Source organism: Penicillium mononematosum (genome assembly GCF_028829835.1).
Source record: "Penicillium mononematosum strain IBT 11891 chromosome Unknown utg000003l:1.0-8172316.0:1.0-8177699.0, whole genome shotgun sequence".
In the NCBI taxonomy this organism is placed as follows: domain Eukaryota; kingdom Fungi; phylum Ascomycota; class Eurotiomycetes; order Eurotiales; family Aspergillaceae; genus Penicillium; species Penicillium mononematosum.
Window position 1 is genome coordinate 6,014,697 of NW_026643273.1, and position 16,004 is coordinate 6,030,700.

Consider the following 16,004-nt stretch of genomic DNA (forward strand, 5'->3'; position numbering starts at 1 on the left):
ATAAACTAAGCATTTCAAAGGTTACTAGGGAGTTCTGAATATACTAGTCGGATGCTCCAATCGCCACTGCTCCAATTGGGGCGCCTCTCGACGCCTCGCCCGCCGGATCGTGAAACAACACCAAACGGCACATGCAATGATCGCGACGCCAATAAGCGGAAGGCCCACCATGAGAAAATATCCCAAGGTCGTAAGTGCCGGGTCATTCTGAGACTTCGGTTCTGGAGGAGCTGTGACGCTCTGTCCCGGCACCCAGGTCGAAATGTATTGCTCCGAATCAAGCGATGGTAATGCTGGGGACATGCTCGCCGTGTCCGATGCCGCCCAGGAGATGTCCCATGCTGCATGAGCTATATATCCTTCTGTGAAGATTTCTGTTGTCTCAGTGCCGGATGACGATATTGATACTGTGATTGAGGTCGAGCCGGCATGAACGTATTGGTAACAGGGTGTCGCGAGGCTGGTGACATAGAAAGGCGTGAGGAAAGACGTGAGTGTATTCCATAGTTGATAACCGCTAAACCGAGTGAATGGTTAGTAATATGTTTACAATATATCACTAACGGTGGATGTTTATGTACAAACCTAGCACAGCAGTAGGCTGTGGAATAGGGATCGATGTTTTCTTTCCCGGCTTTAGAGGATGGGCGTCTCATTTCATAGTATGTCCAGTCGCTGGGACATACGGCTGGACTGAAGTGGAATTGGCTCGCGGCATCACCGTCATTCCAGCCGTTGGGCTGGCAAGCGGAAAATTGAGGATTGGCAGCATCCGATATCAAGAATGCGACAGAGGAGATCGTGGAGGAACCACCACCCGCTGACCTGAGTATAGGTAGGGTGATCAGGTCATATATAGACAAGCAGCTGCTTGCTTGTACGAAAGGAGTTGTCACTGCTTGAAAAACAGTTTGTGTGACAGTCGACGGTGCTGAAAAGGTAGAAGACATGGGATGGTAGTGTGACTCGAGCAGGCAGTCTCAATAAGACTGATTGCTTGTATCTGATAGTAAAGAAACATCAGGGACATGTTTATGAGCAATAAATATCGATTTAACCCCAGGACGGTGTATAAAATGCAATAAGATTGCGGAGGGCACAATAACAACGTCAAGTAACATAGGACATTATAACCGAGCATAAATTGGGATATCCATGAATGATTGAAAAAGGGGTCAAACCTCAACGCTAGCAAGTCGCTTAGACTAAGCGTAGTGCATGTGCCCAGTTCTAGAGATACCTTGGTCTGAATGTACAGACAACCCCTGCAGTAGGTTACAATGCCTAGCCTTACTAGGATTCGCATGCAATTCTTGGCCACTTCACTACCAAATATGTTTGGAATCCAGATGTTCAAAGTGACAACGCTCAGGCTCTTACAAGGGTAAAGTGACGTCCAATGTCACGCAGGTTAGTATTCACTGGGCGCTAGAGGAAATTGAGTAAACCGAAAAGCTGAGTACTCAAATTGATTTCGTGACAATTTCAGACAATTGCAGCAGGACTGACCCTTGTTAACTTTCCATGTGAAAAACCAGTAACCCATCTCTAGCCTCGGAGGCTTCTATTACTGAATAGAGTCTGGTGGAAAGATCCCTCGAACTGCAGATGATATAGAGCCATTTTCTTATCGATCAGTGGATGATCACTGTCGATCTTTTGAGCTTAAAAAGATATGATGTCCAAACCCTGGGTATTAAGTTAACCAACCCGACGGTATACTGGGTAGGTATCAATGGGAGAGGCCTAGGCAATTGGCCGAGCAACATTCCAAATCTACTATATTGGGTATTCAAAAATGAATTGGACAGAGACTCACTCAGCGAAGTATATGTAGTGGTTTCCAAGGTTGGAACTATATATAGCGAAAACGAGGTCCTAGCGTGCTCAGTTTTACTCAATAACCAAAAAGCGGCAAGAGGTGAGGACTAAAATAGAAATGGAAAGCTGCCTGCAGGTGTAAGGGGGGGCCTCTTGTCATGGGGCATCCTGTACACATGAGTTCCAGGAGCTTTTCAAATGTTCCATGGCCCCCAAAGGAATCATTCTTGACCTTAGAAATACCTGCGATGGACGTCAAACCGCTACCAGAGTTTCAGTTCTTCCCATATCCAGCCAAATATCCAATCGAGTCTAAAGAACTACCAACAGATGATCCAATTACCCTCAACACTTCCTCCTCATGGACCTACTGCGGACCCCTCTTGACCCTCGAATCATGTAACCTGCCATCCTCCTTTAACACCTGGGCAGATGCCACAATCAGCGGTTCAATATTGCCCTCCCTATTCTCCTTCCTGGCCTATGTCCACGACTTCCTGACTAAAAACAACCAATCCCACTACTGGCTCACAATCAGAGCAAGCAAAGGCTCGGACGAATTCGATACCCCACGTTGGCACACAGACGATTTATTCTTCTCTCCCCTCCAACCACCAATGACCCATAGAAGACGTGAATCGCTCTTCTCGCCAATCACTAATCTACTCAAATCCACCTGGACAGGACCAACAACAAACCCGAATCACTCAGCCCAAATCTCACCCTCCAAACCACAAACCAAGCATCATGATCAACAACCACCTACACCACCAACGGCCCAAATTCCCTCTACAAGCCCCACCCCAACAAACTGGAAACTCACAACCACCCTCCTAGGCCCCGGAACCCTGTTCATCCCATCCGCGACAAACCGTCTAGCACGCGCCACGCAACAAGCCGCCAAATCCGCTGCCCGTGCCGCAGACCCAGACCATGTATGCGTCTCCGTGCGCTGTGTCGGGTGCGCTATGGCGGCAGAGTCGGTGCGAGCACAGCTAGCCGTTGAGCTGGGCGGACATGGGATGGTGCAGGCGTCTCCGGGGGAGTGTGTTTTCTTCCGGGTTGGAGAGGACGAGGGCGCTGTGCATTCTGAGCCGCGATCGCATGGTGATCGGGTGTTTGTCAATGTTGTCCCTGGCCATGAGGCGGATCTTAGGGCGCTTATGGCGAAGTGGGGGATGGAGTATCCGCGGGCTTGGTGTGTGGGGTTGCCGTTGGTGATTGGGGAGGAGGAGTGTTTGAGGGATGTTGGGGGTGAGATTTGATTCTTCTCTTTATGGGTATGTTGTGGATTGATATTGCTGAAGACATATCAATGTTCTTTAGTATAGATGGATGCTCTGTTATTTACCGGGTATATCAGAATAGCAGAGAGAGCTGGTTTGCGTGGCAATCTAGTCCATTATTTCACTTCAGGGATAGTCCAGAACGAACATGTCAGTTATACTAAGACTGAAGTTATAGAGTACATCTATGTTGTATTGATGCCAATCCGAAATAGGAAATATCGTCAGAGTTCCCCGACAATGACGGTATGCCAAGCCGCTAGTCCCAAAAAGTAGTTTATGTTACCAAATGCAAATCCGCTGAGTGGACAAGAAATTGGACCTGACATCAACCCTGGAAGACATCGGCGAGTTGACATCCGCGGAGAAAGAGTGAAAGGTTGCGCCTTAAGCCGCACACATGAGCCATTTCTCACCTAAGAGGTACCGGTACATACGGATGGGGTTGCTTCCTTTATATCCCCGGCAGGGCTGAACCCCACAGTGAGATATGTTCTTGGGATTAGGTGCTGCTGCGAAATCATCAGTAAACCTACCAGAGCCCAGAGCATATTCTCCTATCGCACCAGTCGAGCATGGCACCATCCCCGCATGGACCCGTGACGCTATCTCACCCGACGACCTGGAATTTCGATATTGATCGGTATCTGAATCCCTTCGTGCCAGCGCCAAGATGGCATCTCGTACCAAGACCCATCGCCCATATGCTGGGATATCGGGATAGACCGCCCAAGCCAATAGGCAACATCGTGGTGGCCTTGTGGTCGTTGCTTGGAGCGTTTTGCGGGGTGGCTTTGATCGCATCTGTTTCAAAACGGGTACCTTCTTTTGAAGCGCGTGATGCGACAGCGATTATCGGCAGTTTTGTGAGTCGTGTCGGGCCTGAATGTGCGAGAGCAGAGTGAAATAAGAACAACCCAAGGCTGACTCGATGATTCTTTGACAATAGGGTGCGGCGGCAGTTATTGAATTCGGTGCGATCGAGTCGCCCTTCGCGCAACCACGCAATGCCATCTTGAGCCAGGTCATCGCCTGTTTCTTTGGTGTCGGAATATCGAAGTTGTTCGCCTTGGACCCTCGTGCTGAAGCGTATACTGAGCTTGGGGGCGCTCTTGCTTGCGCTCTTACCACGGCGGTCATGCTTCTTACCAATACTACACATCCGCCGGCTGGTGCGACTGCTCTCCTGGCGGTAACGCACACTGAGACTGTTGCTATAGGCTGGTTTCTGTTCCCGGTCATGTTGCTTGGAGTCACGCTTATGCAGGCTGCGGCTGTGGTCCTCAACAATATCCAGCGTCGATATCCGCTGTACTGGTGGACGTCACATCCCCTAGCGCCATCTGTAGGGGATGCTGAAAAGGCCAGCCAAAAGGAAATACCTAGTGTTGGTAGTCATTATGAGGATAGTCTGACTGATGTTCCTCGGCGGTTGATAGTAGAACGCGGTGATATTTCGGTGCCTGACGGGGTATTGCTTTCTGCCGAAGAACGTGAGGTTTTGGAGAGGATCAGTGACAGAATCTAGGGGGGGATACAAATTTAAATACTAGCTGCATGTTATCTCAGATAGCCCATGTTATCGTCCAGTTATCGTCCAGTCGTATCACACAAATTCAAGTGGCGAAATAGACACCTCAGGCATTCCATGCGGTGACGTCTCTCCCAATCAAAAGCCACTTAAGTCCACGGCCCACTGATGGATTTTTTTTTGTTTGAGATTTAAATCCTTGAACTTGCCAACTCACTCGACTTTTCTTAGGCAAAAAGAAATAAACTTATAAAAAAGGTACAATCTTCTTTCAATCTCTCTTTCTCTTTTTTTCCTCACTAACAATCCGCTAGGATTCTATCGATAAGGGCAAACCACCCAACTCCACTGCTCTACGCCCCTCCATTTCTGTCCGCCCCGCCAGGCGATCCACTCAGCCTTTTCGCATTTCTCTTCAATCTCTTTTTGCATTGTCATCCTTTCTCCTCTCCCTACCTTTGCCTTCCGTCTTCCCTTACTTCTCCTTTTAATCCCCCTTTTTTTCATACCGTCACACCCGCAACCATGGTTTCCGCCTCGAAGGCTGCCCGCATGGCCAAGCGTGCCGACGAGAAGAAGCCCAAGAAGGCCACCAAGGTCGAACTCGATGCCCACGGAAACCCAATCGTCGAGGATGCGCCTGCCACTAAGGATCAGTCCGCCGTTGATAAGCTCACAGCCCAGATGGATAAGCACGGTCTGTCCGATCGTGTCACCACCGGTGTGCTGTCATCTCTGCCCGCCTCTCGCGACGTTAAGATCACCTCTTGCTCCCTTGTGTTCCACGGAAAGGTTCTGGTCACCGATTCCACCCTCGAGTTGACCTTCGGCCGTCGCTACGGTCTCCTCGGTGAGAACGGTTGCGGAAAGTCCACTATCCTTAAGTCCATTGCTGCCCGCGAGTTCCCCGTTCCCGAGCATGTCGATATCTACCTTCTGAACGAGGGCGCACCCCCGACCGACCTGGGTGCTCTCGATTGGGTCGTTCGCGAGGCTGAACGCCAGTTGGAAGATATGGAGAAGAAGGCCGAAGAGGTTCTTGAGGAATCTGGCCCTGATAGCCCTATTCTTGAAGACCTGTACGATGTACGTATTTCTCCAGTTTTTTTCTCCTTGATTCTCCAGAACAGAAACTAACCCTTTCATACAGCGCATGGACAAGATGGATCCTTCCACTTTCCACGTTCGTGCTTCCCTCATTCTGACCGGTCTCGGCTTCAACAAGCACACCATCAACAAGATGACCAAGGACATGTCCGGTGGTTGGCGTATGCGTGTCGCCCTCGCCAAGGCCCTGTTCGTCAAGCCCTCTCTGCTCTTGCTTGATGACCCCACTGCCCACTTGGACTTGGAAGCTTGTGTGTGGCTGGAGGAGTACCTGAAGAAGTGGGATCGTACCTTGATCCTGGTTTCTCACTCCATGGATTTCCTGAACGGTGTCTGCACCAACATGCTCGACATGCGTGGCCAGAAGCTCCTCTACTACGGTGGTAACTACGATTCGTACCACAAGACCCGTAGCGAGCAGGAGACCAATCAGATGAAGGCCTACACCAAGCAGCAGGAAGAAATCCAGCACATCAAGAAGTTCATTGCTTCCGCTGGTACCTACGCTAACTTGGTGCGTCAAGCCAAGTCTCGCCAGAAGATTCTCGACAAGATGGAGGCCGATGGCTTCATCCAGCCCGTCATCCCCGACCGTGTCTTCACCTTCCGCTTCGCCGATGTTGAGAAGCTTCCTCCCCCAGTTCTTTCCTTCGACGATGTCAGCTTCTCTTACTCCGGTAAGTGGGAGGACACTCTGTACGAGCACCTCGACCTCGGTGTCGACATGGACTCCCGTACCGCTCTGGTCGGCCCCAACGGTGTCGGCAAGTCTACCCTGCTCCGTCTCATGACCGGCAAGCTCAGCCCCATCGGTGGCCGTGTCTCCCGTCACACCCACTTGAAGCTCGGTGTTTACAGCCAGCACTCCTCTGAGCAGCTTGATCTCACCAAGTCTTCCCTGGAGTTCGTCCGTGACCGCTTCCCCGAGAAGTCTCAGGACTACCAGTACTGGCGCCAGCAGCTCGGCCGCTACGGTCTGAGCGGTGAGGGCCAGACTGCTCTCATGGGTACCCTGTCCGAGGGTCAGAAGTCTCGTATCGTCTTCGCTCTGCTCGCCATCGAGTCCCCCAACATGATTCTGCTGGACGAGCCCACCAACGGTCTCGATATCCCCACCATTGACTCATTGGCCGATGCCATCAACGCCTACAGCGGTGGTGTCGTCGTCGTCTCTCACGATTTCCGTCTCCTCGACAAGATCGCCAAGGACATCATGGTCTGTGAGGACAAGACCATCCGCCGCTGGGACGGCTCCATCGGTGACTACAAGAACTACCTCCGTAACAAGATGGTGTCTGCCGGTGCTGTTTAAGGGCTTTATTTATTCTCTTTGTTCAACTTCTTTTTTCCCCCTATTGCCCCTATTGATGACGACGAAATGCTAGACGAGAACTGAAGGAATACAAATGCCCACATCGTGGCACTAAAAGTTTGGGACCCGCAAATAGGGACATTCCAACAAAAAGTTCCTTGGATTGGGAAGGTTTTCATTTATTTTCTTTTTGTCCGTTAGATCGTTTGTCCTTCCCTCCTTTCCGAATAGATTTTGGGTTGAGGATAGGACTTTTGCGTTTATTGCTATCATGAACTCACTACCCCTGATTCGATCCGTCTGTTCCTCGCTTTGTCTGCATCCTTGATAGAGTATCTAGTCCTCTCTTCCGAGGTGAATATAAAGGATGCCAGTTACGCTGAAATATATCCGTATGATTTGTGATTTGAAGAATAGGCTGTATTCTCTCAGTCTTTGTATGGTCCTACTTGTATACATAATTTGAGCCTTCTGGATTGATCCGAGGTTTGTCCATGTCCTGCCTAGCCAGTCATGAGTATCAGCGGTCTTGTCATGGCTCTGAGGATCAGCCAGGGACGAATTGCCAAAGCCTTTCTTCTCTTTCTGAGTATTCTTATCCAAACAGGAATAGAACATACCGCGGCGATGCACCAAGCAACAAAGAACATCAACAATGGCTATAGTATCCCTCATTGTCTTCTCTCCTTCTCGAACAAAGAACCAAATCCAAGTCAGACATACATAAATACCACCGGATCTCACCACAATCCCATCCCACGCAGCCCATTCTCCCAGCTACAACTAGATCTAGGGAAGCCCTCAAAAATTAACAAACTCACATACCAGAAAGTCTACATAGATACATACACCTCGCCAGCATGGAAGGAGCACGCATACACCCCCACAACTTCCTTCAGATCTATACACAAGCCTGCGAAACCTTCACGCACAAGCTGCAATGCCAAGTCTTCGTTCTCCTGAGCCCATCCCCCAGCCCTGATATCGAGGAGATCCCGACACGGCTGGAGGAGCTCTGTGAGCGGGTCATTCAGATCGGGTTCTTGGGTGAGGTTGGCGAGTTTGGGGTCCGGGATGATAATCGCGTGCGTGTTCGTTGGGGTTCGCTTCCTATTAAGGATATTTGCTTTGAGATTAAGTGGGAACTGACGGTTCTCAAGGATGAGCTTGCTAGCGGGGATTCGGCGCCTCTTGTTGTTGCGGATCTTTTGGTTGGGATTTTGGATTCTTTGCCTTTCTAATATATTTTTGTTTTTATTGGCCTTGGTTCTTGTTTTGGTTTGTAGAGGAGGGCTGTAGGATTACGGCTTCGGGTTTGAGGTGGTTATTTGGTTTTAGACTGTAGGAGGAAGAGTATCGGTCAATGATGATACTAATATTGATATCGCATGGAATGGATATCGAGAGGCTAAATTCATTTTATTCCCCTGGACAAATTTGACTGTTCGTGCCTGATGATGACAGGAATGTATCTACCTTTGCTAGATTTGTGACACTCGAGCTTTCAGGTCTGCATAGAACCAGAGGTCTTCAGCTGGGTCTGGCGATTTGGAAATGTACCGTCGCATCTGACGTTTGGTGGATCTAGGACTGCGTCCATTCTGGTATTTACGATTAAAATGTGTATTTAGATTCAACGGCTTGCATTATCATTACTGCTTGGTCCGCTGAGTGACCAACTCCGGACCAAAAACATCGTCCTCTTGACGGACTTTCTGTTCTTGTTCCAATTTCCGCTTCTTCGCTAGGCGTTCTGTTTCGCTCTCCGAAGTGACAATTCCAGCGTCGCTTTGAACAGCTGTAGATGGTTGGGTTGATTCCCGTTTCTGAGCGGCAGCCAGATTCACCTTCTCGGGGTTCTGACAATGATACAGTTTCTTTGCGATGCGCTTGAGGCTCTTCATTTGCGCAGGGTCGGAGGAGAGGGGTGTGTAGGATTGAAGAAGAGCAGAGCATTCAGTCAAGACGTGATGCAGCTTGGAGCGAATTTCGTATAGAGGGTTCACCAGGCCATTTTCGTCTGTTTCGGGGGCGGGGATTGTGGCTGTGACAGGACCACCGAGTTTCACATCCAGCAAAAACTCGGCTAGAGGACGATCTGCCAGTAAAAAGGCGGAAAACCAGATCTGGGATGGTGTGTACAAGAAGTAGGCGTCCGTCATCTGCGCAGCGGATTTCAGCAGCTCACGGGTTGTGCCGTGGGCCCGAGCGATTCGATCTGACATTGAGGATGATGGGACGGGAGGAGGTGCGATGGACAGTAATCCTTGTTGGAGATCTTCTGCGGTCTCATATGGTAGATGGGGGGGCTGGCTGGCCTTGGCCTTGTGCGATGGCTTGTAGTTCCATGACGCCGCCTTCAAGTCCCCGGAATGGATGCCGTACATCAAAAGTGAATCGGAGTCCCTGCATGAGCAGGAATTCTGGTGCGATGACGTCCTCTGTCGTTGTGTCACCGGGGATTCCATCTGCAAATTGCCGAAGGGAAATATAGTAGTTATCGGTTTTGGTGGCGACGAAGAGCGCACACGCCATGATCGACTTTGGATGGTATGTCATGGGCGAATTGGTTAGGTAGAAGCGGCGGAGGTATTGGATCGCGGTGGCCTGTATGCGCAAAACGAGAAAAGTCAGATTCTCAGTTTCATTGGTACTGACTTTCAAGGAAAGAGTGAAGTCCCGTCGAGCTTAACGTACCCGGACCATTGTCGGAATTGGTGGCTTGTATGTCTCTCCCAGCTCTAGCGTCTTCTCGCAGTAATAGCGCACGAGAACGAGCTCCTCCTCTGGCGTCAAGCACTCCACGTCCTTCTCATCTTTATTCTTGACTTCCGTATTGCTTTCCGGTAGTGGTGTTCCCGCCGCGGAAGTTGCAGTCGACTGAGGAGCTTCGCGCGATCTGCGCAAAGCGGCGCGCACGCGCTCGCTGGCAACGGCATTTGTTGTGGCTCTGAGAGATTGCAGGGATGGCTCGGTGTATGACCACAGCCGGTACTGGGATGAGGCACGGTAAATGTCGTCTTCAATCATAGTGTTGGTGCTCTTGACTTGTTGGAAGAATGAAAGGCTGGAAACCTTTATTCTTGGGTGAGATAACGGTGATAACGGCCGGCGGCTTAGAGTATCACCAAAGAGATATTCTGAGTAGGAAAAGGAGGAAAGTGAGATGTGTTTTAGATATGAGAGTAAGTATTCGACAATTATTCCATGAGCCTAGCAAATAATCCACTTGGTTTGTTCCGCAGGAGGTTGCTCGGAGCTGATGCTTATCGATAACACCAATCTTTTCACTTCCCAGGTTCTGTCTAAAGAGACCATCAACTCAATATATTGGGAGTTTATTTTGTTTTTTGTTTTTACTGGTTTGAATATCGATTGAAAGCTACTAGCAAATACTTGACATGCATAAACCACCCAATGCAATCCATTCATCCATATGTGCTTTTGCCGCATTCTACCCCAAGCCCATCCCAGACATCAGAATATACATGTACATCACTCACCGAGAAGTCGGGCAGCAATCTCACCCATAGAACCTTCTTCCAACTCGTAGTCTTGACCTCCTCGTCGTTCGACACCGACATGTCGGAAAGCAGCCACAACACGATCAACATCGAAGCCCATGCTGGAGAAACGGTCGATCAAATTCTTGTTGTATCCGTCATATCTACAAATCATAGTCAGCAACTATATCCAGTGAATGGTAGAAATCTGGCTCACTTTGCAAGACTGTCTTCGCCAGCTCCTTGCCGGGTGTCATCTAGGCTTGATCCGCTTCCATTGTCAGCACTAGCGGGAGCTCCAGCATAGACAACTGCCCAGTCGCGTGCAACACGCTCAAACTCCTTGGGTGACTTGAGTAGCATATTAGCCACTTCAGCATCTTGGGGATCTTTGGGCTCGGGTGTGCTGAGCAAAGATTGCAGCGAAAGCAGAGCGGACTTGATAGTCAGAACTGGTGACCAAGCAGTGGAAAGCGTGTCGAGGCAGATTGCACCCTATATTGGCCATCAGAATCCAAATCTGTCAAGTGTATGTTGTGGAAGGGTACTGACCGTTTGGCTGCTGACATTTGGATGCCACACTTTGGTCTCAAACTTCATGGTAGGTGGTCGGAAAGGGTAGTCGGTGGGGATTTTGATATCGATATTGTAGGTGCCACCTTCATACGGAGTGCCAGGTGGCCCTGGAAATGACCCCCTTAGATGAGTGACATCGTCCTGGCTGCCAAATGGCTCTGCTTTGATTTGAGAGTGGGCGTCGGCGTGAATGTCCGCAATCTCTTTTCCAATGCGACGCATACGATTGCTAGCCATGGTGATTCGAGGACTTGTTTTAGAAAGATGTCAAACAAGAGATTTTGAAATATGAGACCGCTGTATGTGCAAACTGTGCAGACAAGTAGATCTATTTCCGTCTTGTCAAAGACTGTACAAGAGCGTGGAAACTGCCGTGGAGAGGAAGACGGAGTGGGGCTAATTGTAGGAGGATGGTGTTAGGAAAGTTTCAAATCATATCACACCCAGAGTACGAAATCCTCCAGGGAATTGAAAGCAAGTCAAGACGAGAATCTCACCAAAGGAGGGGAACTATACGAGAATTCAGTATGAGTGGTGAGCTCAAACGCCTGTCACCTGTTACCAGTTATATGCGTCTGAGATATAGACCTCGAGAAAAGAACACAACTGTTAAGCCTCGATTGTGTAAGATACTCTCAGTATAGAGCCTTGCTGGAATATAAATTTCTTTGACTGTCTTCGAGAATGTTGGAGTTCCAAGCAAGGTGCCGAGGCGTTAAGGCAGTAAGGCGTGAATGACGCAGTGACAGCCTGAGGCCTAAATAGTCACGTGTGGACCTAACAGCTTCCAGCTCGCCCAGCGTCTGACCTCCGGCGATACCACCACATCTGCATTGACAATCATCCCTTTCGACTCGTCTTTCCCATCATTCAATACTATTTGAGGCTCGGGATCCACCCTACTTTGATTACATTTGCAAATTCATACCAGGGATTCTGATTGTCTCCATCTCGGTGGCTGACAAACATGGTGAGCGCCTCAATCTTGCCAGCCTTTTGGAGGCCATCTCGATTCGTTTTCTAACATTTAAACTAGGGTCAACAGCAGTCTAATCTGGGCGGCGGCCCTGGAGGCCCTGGAGGCGATGACAAGGATAAGAAGGTATGTTCCTAATTCGTTTCTGCTACACAACTAGCGCTGAGACCGTCTTTCATTCATCAGAAGGACAAGCCTAAGTACGAGCCTCCCCCACCACCTACCACCCGTCTTGGGAAGAAGAAGCGCAAGGCTGCCGGCCCAAGCACTGCCTCCAAGCTCCCCGATATCTATCCTACATCGCGATGCAAGCTACGATACCTTCGCATGCAGCGTGTTCACGACCACCTGCTGTTAGAAGAAGAGTACGTGGAGAACATGGAACGAATGCGCAAGGCCAAGGCCCGGGCAACCCAGGATCCCGCCAAGGGAGGTGGCGACTTGGATGTGATGGATCGGAACGCTGATGAGCGGAGTCGAGTTGATGACATGCGAGGCAGCCCGATGGGTGTCGGCAACTTGGAAGAGTTGATTGATGATGACCATGCTATTGTCTCAAGTGCTACCGGCCCTGAGTACTACGTCTCGATCATGTCCTTCGTTGATAAAGATCTCCTCGAGCCGGGTGCCAGTATTCTTCTACACCACAAATCAGTGTCCGTCGTCGGTGTACTGACGGAGGAGTCTGACCCCCTTGTCTCGGTGATGAAGTTGGACAAGGCACCGACAGAATCATACGCCGATATTGGTGGTCTGGAGCAGCAAATCCAGGAAGTTCGAGAATCCGTGGAGCTGCCTTTGCTACACCCCGAGCTGTACGAAGAGATGGGTATCAAGCCCCCTAAGGGTGTGATTCTTTACGGTGCCCCAGGTACCGGAAAGACGCTGCTTGCTAAGGCCGTCGCCAACCAGACCAGCGCAACCTTCCTCCGCATTGTTGGCAGTGAGCTGATCCAGAAGTATCTGGGTGATGGTCCTCGCCTGGTTCGCCAGATCTTCTCAGTTGCTGCTGACCATGCTCCATCAATCGTGTTCATCGACGAGATTGATGCCATCGGTACTAAGCGATACGAGTCACAATCTGGCGGTGAGAGGGAAATCCAGCGAACCATGCTGGAGCTTCTGAACCAGTTGGATGGATTCGATGATCGTGGTGATGTGAAGGTCATCATGGCTACCAACAAGATCGAAACACTGGACCCAGCTTTGATCCGACCTGGTCGTATTGACCGTAAGATTCTCTTCGAGAATCCAGACCGTAAGTGATACCCTGATGTCTGCTGTTTCCGGGATTTACTAACAATTCTTTTTAGAAAACACCAAGAAGAAGATTTTCACTCTGCACACATCGAAAATGTCTCTCGGCGACGACGTTGACCTCGAGGAGTTCATCAACCAGAAGGATGACCTCTCTGGTGCCGACATCCGCGCTATCTGTACTGAAGCCGGTTTGATGGCCTTGAGAGAGCGCCGCATGAGGGTGCAGATGGACGATTTCCGAGCTGCTCGTGAGCGTATCATGAAGACTAAGCAGGACGGCGGTCCTGTGGAGGGTCTATACTTGTAAGCGCTGGCAATTATCCGAGGGTACAGTGCCGGAGTGCTTGCACTGGAGACCTGTACTCAGCTAGGACCATTCTGTATTGTAATAATCGAGTGACGAACGAATCTAAAGGGCGCATCGCCCAGCTATTTCCCTAAATTTATCCATAAATATACATCCAAAGTACAAAATTCGCCCATTGTAGCTACTGCGCGAGATTGCCTGCGCCAAGCACTTCGGCTTATCAGTCATGAGTTGCAAACACTGCAAACAAGCTCATATCAAGTCGAAGCCTCTCTTCATCTGTCGCAAAAGTTTCTCACACACTCAATCATGGATGAATTTGACGAGGAAGCATTCAACAAGTTTTTCCCCTCCAGCTTTGGGAAGCAGGCTAAATCTGTTGATGTTGAGACCCAAATCGACCGATCCAAGCGTGCCAATATTTCGGCTCCAAAGCCCGAGAGCAATGAACTAAGCACTGGCACGACAGCCCCTAGCGCAGAAGCAAGAGGGAGCGACGATGAGCCAAAAGACAGCGATGATAATAGCGACGAAGACTCCGACGATTCAGATGACGAGGATGAATTTCCCGTATCGCATGAGCTCGTTCTCAAGTCTCATGAGCGTGCTGTGACCACCATGACCGTGGACCCCTTGGGGGCCCGACTAATCACAGGTTCTACCGATTGCACACTGAAACTACATGACTTTGCGTCAATGACTCCATCCACACTCCGCGCTTTCAAGTCCGTCGATCCTTCAGCCAAGAAAGCGACGGCGGCCCAGGACACCCACGCCTTGCACTACGCCGCGTTCAATCCGCTCTCCCCAAGTTATGTTCTAGCTGTGACTGCCACTCCACAGCCACGAATCCTCAGCCGCGATGGTGAGATACTCACAGAATTTGCGAAGGGTGATATGTATCTACGAGATTTACACCATACCAAAGGCCATGTGTCTGAGGTTACTTGTGGTGCATGGAACCCATCTGATCCTAACCTATGCGCCACTGCTGGAACCGACAGCACAATTCGCATCTGGGATGCCAGTGTCGGCCGCTCACAGCGGGAGGTGATCGTGCACAAGTCACGGGCGGCTGGCTCCGCTGGTCGGACTAAGATGACCGCCATCGCATGGGGCTCACCGAAACAAGGAGGCGCCGACATTCTGGTAGGTGCGGCTCTCGATGGGAGTCTATGTATGTGGAGTGGAAAGGGCCCATATACAAGACCCAGTGCAGAAATCCGGGATGCTCATGTCAAAGATACATGGACAAGCGGTCTTGATATCAGTTCCGATGGAAGGCTTGTTATCACCAGAGGTGGTGATGATACGATCAAGCTTTGGGATACCAGAAAATTCAAGACTCCAGTCACAACCGTCACACATACCTCGACATCTTCCCGCTATCCGACATCCAACATCCAGTTCTCTCCTTCCTCTGCCAATGTCATCACAGGCTCTCAAACCGGCCACCTGCATATCCTAAACCCCGCTACTCTCAAGCCAGAGCTCGTCACTCCAGTAACACCGGGGTCGCCTTTGATTACTGTTCTATGGCACGAAAAGCTCAATCAAATTATGACGGGCTCCGCCAATGCTGAAACCCACGTCCTCTACAACCCGACCATGTCCACGAAGGGCGCAGCGACGGTTATGTCCAAGGCGCCAAAGCGCCGCCACGTCGATGAAATTGCCATCACCACGGACTTGAACCAGGGATTAGCAGGTGATTCAGTGGTTGTCGGCTCCAACGGAGTTCCGCATTACAGCTCGGCAACCAGGTCTGCTCGTCATCCTACAGTTGGCTTTACAGCCTCTGGTCGCTCGAGGGATCCTCGCCGACCGCATTTGCCGATGCAGACACCGTTTGCCAAGAATACCCCAGATGAGAAACACATCCTCGAGCATATTCCCCTTAGTTCTATGCGAGATGAGGATCCACGTGAAGCACTCTTGAAATATGCCGACAAGGCGGAGAAGGAGCCTGTATTCACCAAGGCATATAAGGAAACACAACCAAAGGCCATATACGCGGAACTGAGTGATGGCGAAGAACAAGGCCCCGAAAAGAAGAAAGCAAAGCGATGATCTGCTTGGAGATGTACCTTATTCACCACGATTTTTGGTATAAGAAGGGTTGCGTTGGGTTGCAACGACTCAAATCTAACTGCCTGTGCAATATACAATAGGTAGTACTACTTGTAGTTTCATAGGAATCCAGAGTCTTACCAGACCCAGCTCCTTACATTCGCTGAGTTGTCCCTCTTTTGCTGCTCCATGACGTCCCCCAAGTGCCCGACGATCCCAACTGCCCACCCGAACCGCCAATGATACGTAGCTATG

General features: G+C 50.2%; 9 protein-coding genes across 9 annotated transcripts; 6 read left to right on the forward strand and 3 right to left on the reverse strand.

Moving 5' to 3' along the window:
* Window positions 1-24: 24 nt before the first annotated feature.
* On the reverse strand, window positions 25-950 carry N7519_007301 (uncharacterized protein; the record flags this gene model as incomplete). Its single annotated transcript, XM_057294077.1, has 2 exons — window positions 25-517; window positions 586-950. The coding sequence occupies 2 exons, from the start codon at window positions 948-950 to the stop codon at window positions 25-27; spliced, it is 858 nt and encodes a 285-aa protein (XP_057148888.1).
* Window positions 951-2,069: 1,119 nt separating this feature from the next.
* Window positions 2,070-3,086, forward strand: N7519_007302 (uncharacterized protein; the record flags this gene model as incomplete). The annotated part of the gene is made up of 1 exon (XM_057294078.1): window positions 2,070-3,086. The coding sequence occupies one exon, from the start codon at window positions 2,070-2,072 to the stop codon at window positions 3,084-3,086; it is 1,017 nt and encodes a 338-aa protein (XP_057148889.1).
* A 596-nt stretch (window positions 3,087-3,682) lies between these two features.
* Window positions 3,683-4,635, forward strand: N7519_007303 (HPP family protein; the record flags this gene model as incomplete). The annotated part of the gene is made up of 2 exons (XM_057294079.1): window positions 3,683-3,973; window positions 4,057-4,635. The coding sequence occupies 2 exons, from the start codon at window positions 3,683-3,685 to the stop codon at window positions 4,633-4,635; spliced, it is 870 nt and encodes a 289-aa protein (XP_057148890.1).
* A 528-nt stretch (window positions 4,636-5,163) lies between these two features.
* N7519_007304 (ATP-binding cassette family ATPase ARB1) lies at window positions 5,164-7,057 on the forward strand (the record flags this gene model as incomplete). Its single annotated transcript, XM_057294080.1, has 2 exons — window positions 5,164-5,724; window positions 5,789-7,057. 2 exons carry the CDS (start codon window positions 5,164-5,166, stop codon window positions 7,055-7,057), a joined length of 1,830 nt encoding a protein of 609 aa, XP_057148891.1.
* Window positions 7,058-7,917: 860 nt separating this feature from the next.
* N7519_007305 (uncharacterized protein) lies at window positions 7,918-8,298 on the forward strand (the record flags this gene model as incomplete). Its single annotated transcript, XM_057294081.1, has 1 exon — window positions 7,918-8,298. One exon carries the CDS (start codon window positions 7,918-7,920, stop codon window positions 8,296-8,298), a length of 381 nt encoding a protein of 126 aa, XP_057148892.1.
* Window positions 8,299-8,709: 411 nt separating this feature from the next.
* Window positions 8,710-10,087, reverse strand: N7519_007306 (TFIIH complex kinase subunit CCL1; the record flags this gene model as incomplete). Its single annotated transcript, XM_057294082.1, has 3 exons — window positions 8,710-9,393; window positions 9,443-9,664; window positions 9,755-10,087. The coding sequence occupies 3 exons, from the start codon at window positions 10,085-10,087 to the stop codon at window positions 8,710-8,712; spliced, it is 1,239 nt and encodes a 412-aa protein (XP_057148893.1).
* A 465-nt stretch (window positions 10,088-10,552) lies between these two features.
* Window positions 10,553-11,373, reverse strand: N7519_007307 (E2 ubiquitin-conjugating protein UBC1; the record flags this gene model as incomplete). Its single annotated transcript, XM_057294083.1, has 3 exons — window positions 10,553-10,724; window positions 10,778-11,055; window positions 11,113-11,373. The coding sequence occupies 3 exons, from the start codon at window positions 11,371-11,373 to the stop codon at window positions 10,553-10,555; spliced, it is 711 nt and encodes a 236-aa protein (XP_057148894.1).
* A 730-nt stretch (window positions 11,374-12,103) lies between these two features.
* On the forward strand, window positions 12,104-13,679 carry N7519_007308 (proteasome regulatory particle base subunit RPT2; the record flags this gene model as incomplete). The annotated part of the gene is made up of 4 exons (XM_057294084.1): window positions 12,104-12,106; window positions 12,173-12,238; window positions 12,299-13,370; window positions 13,426-13,679. 4 exons carry the CDS (start codon window positions 12,104-12,106, stop codon window positions 13,677-13,679), a joined length of 1,395 nt encoding a protein of 464 aa, XP_057148895.1.
* A 309-nt stretch (window positions 13,680-13,988) lies between these two features.
* On the forward strand, window positions 13,989-15,749 carry N7519_007309 (WD40 repeat domain-containing protein; the record flags this gene model as incomplete). Its single annotated transcript, XM_057294085.1, has 1 exon — window positions 13,989-15,749. One exon carries the CDS (start codon window positions 13,989-13,991, stop codon window positions 15,747-15,749), a length of 1,761 nt encoding a protein of 586 aa, XP_057148896.1.
* Between the last annotated feature and the right edge of the window lie 255 nt (window positions 15,750-16,004).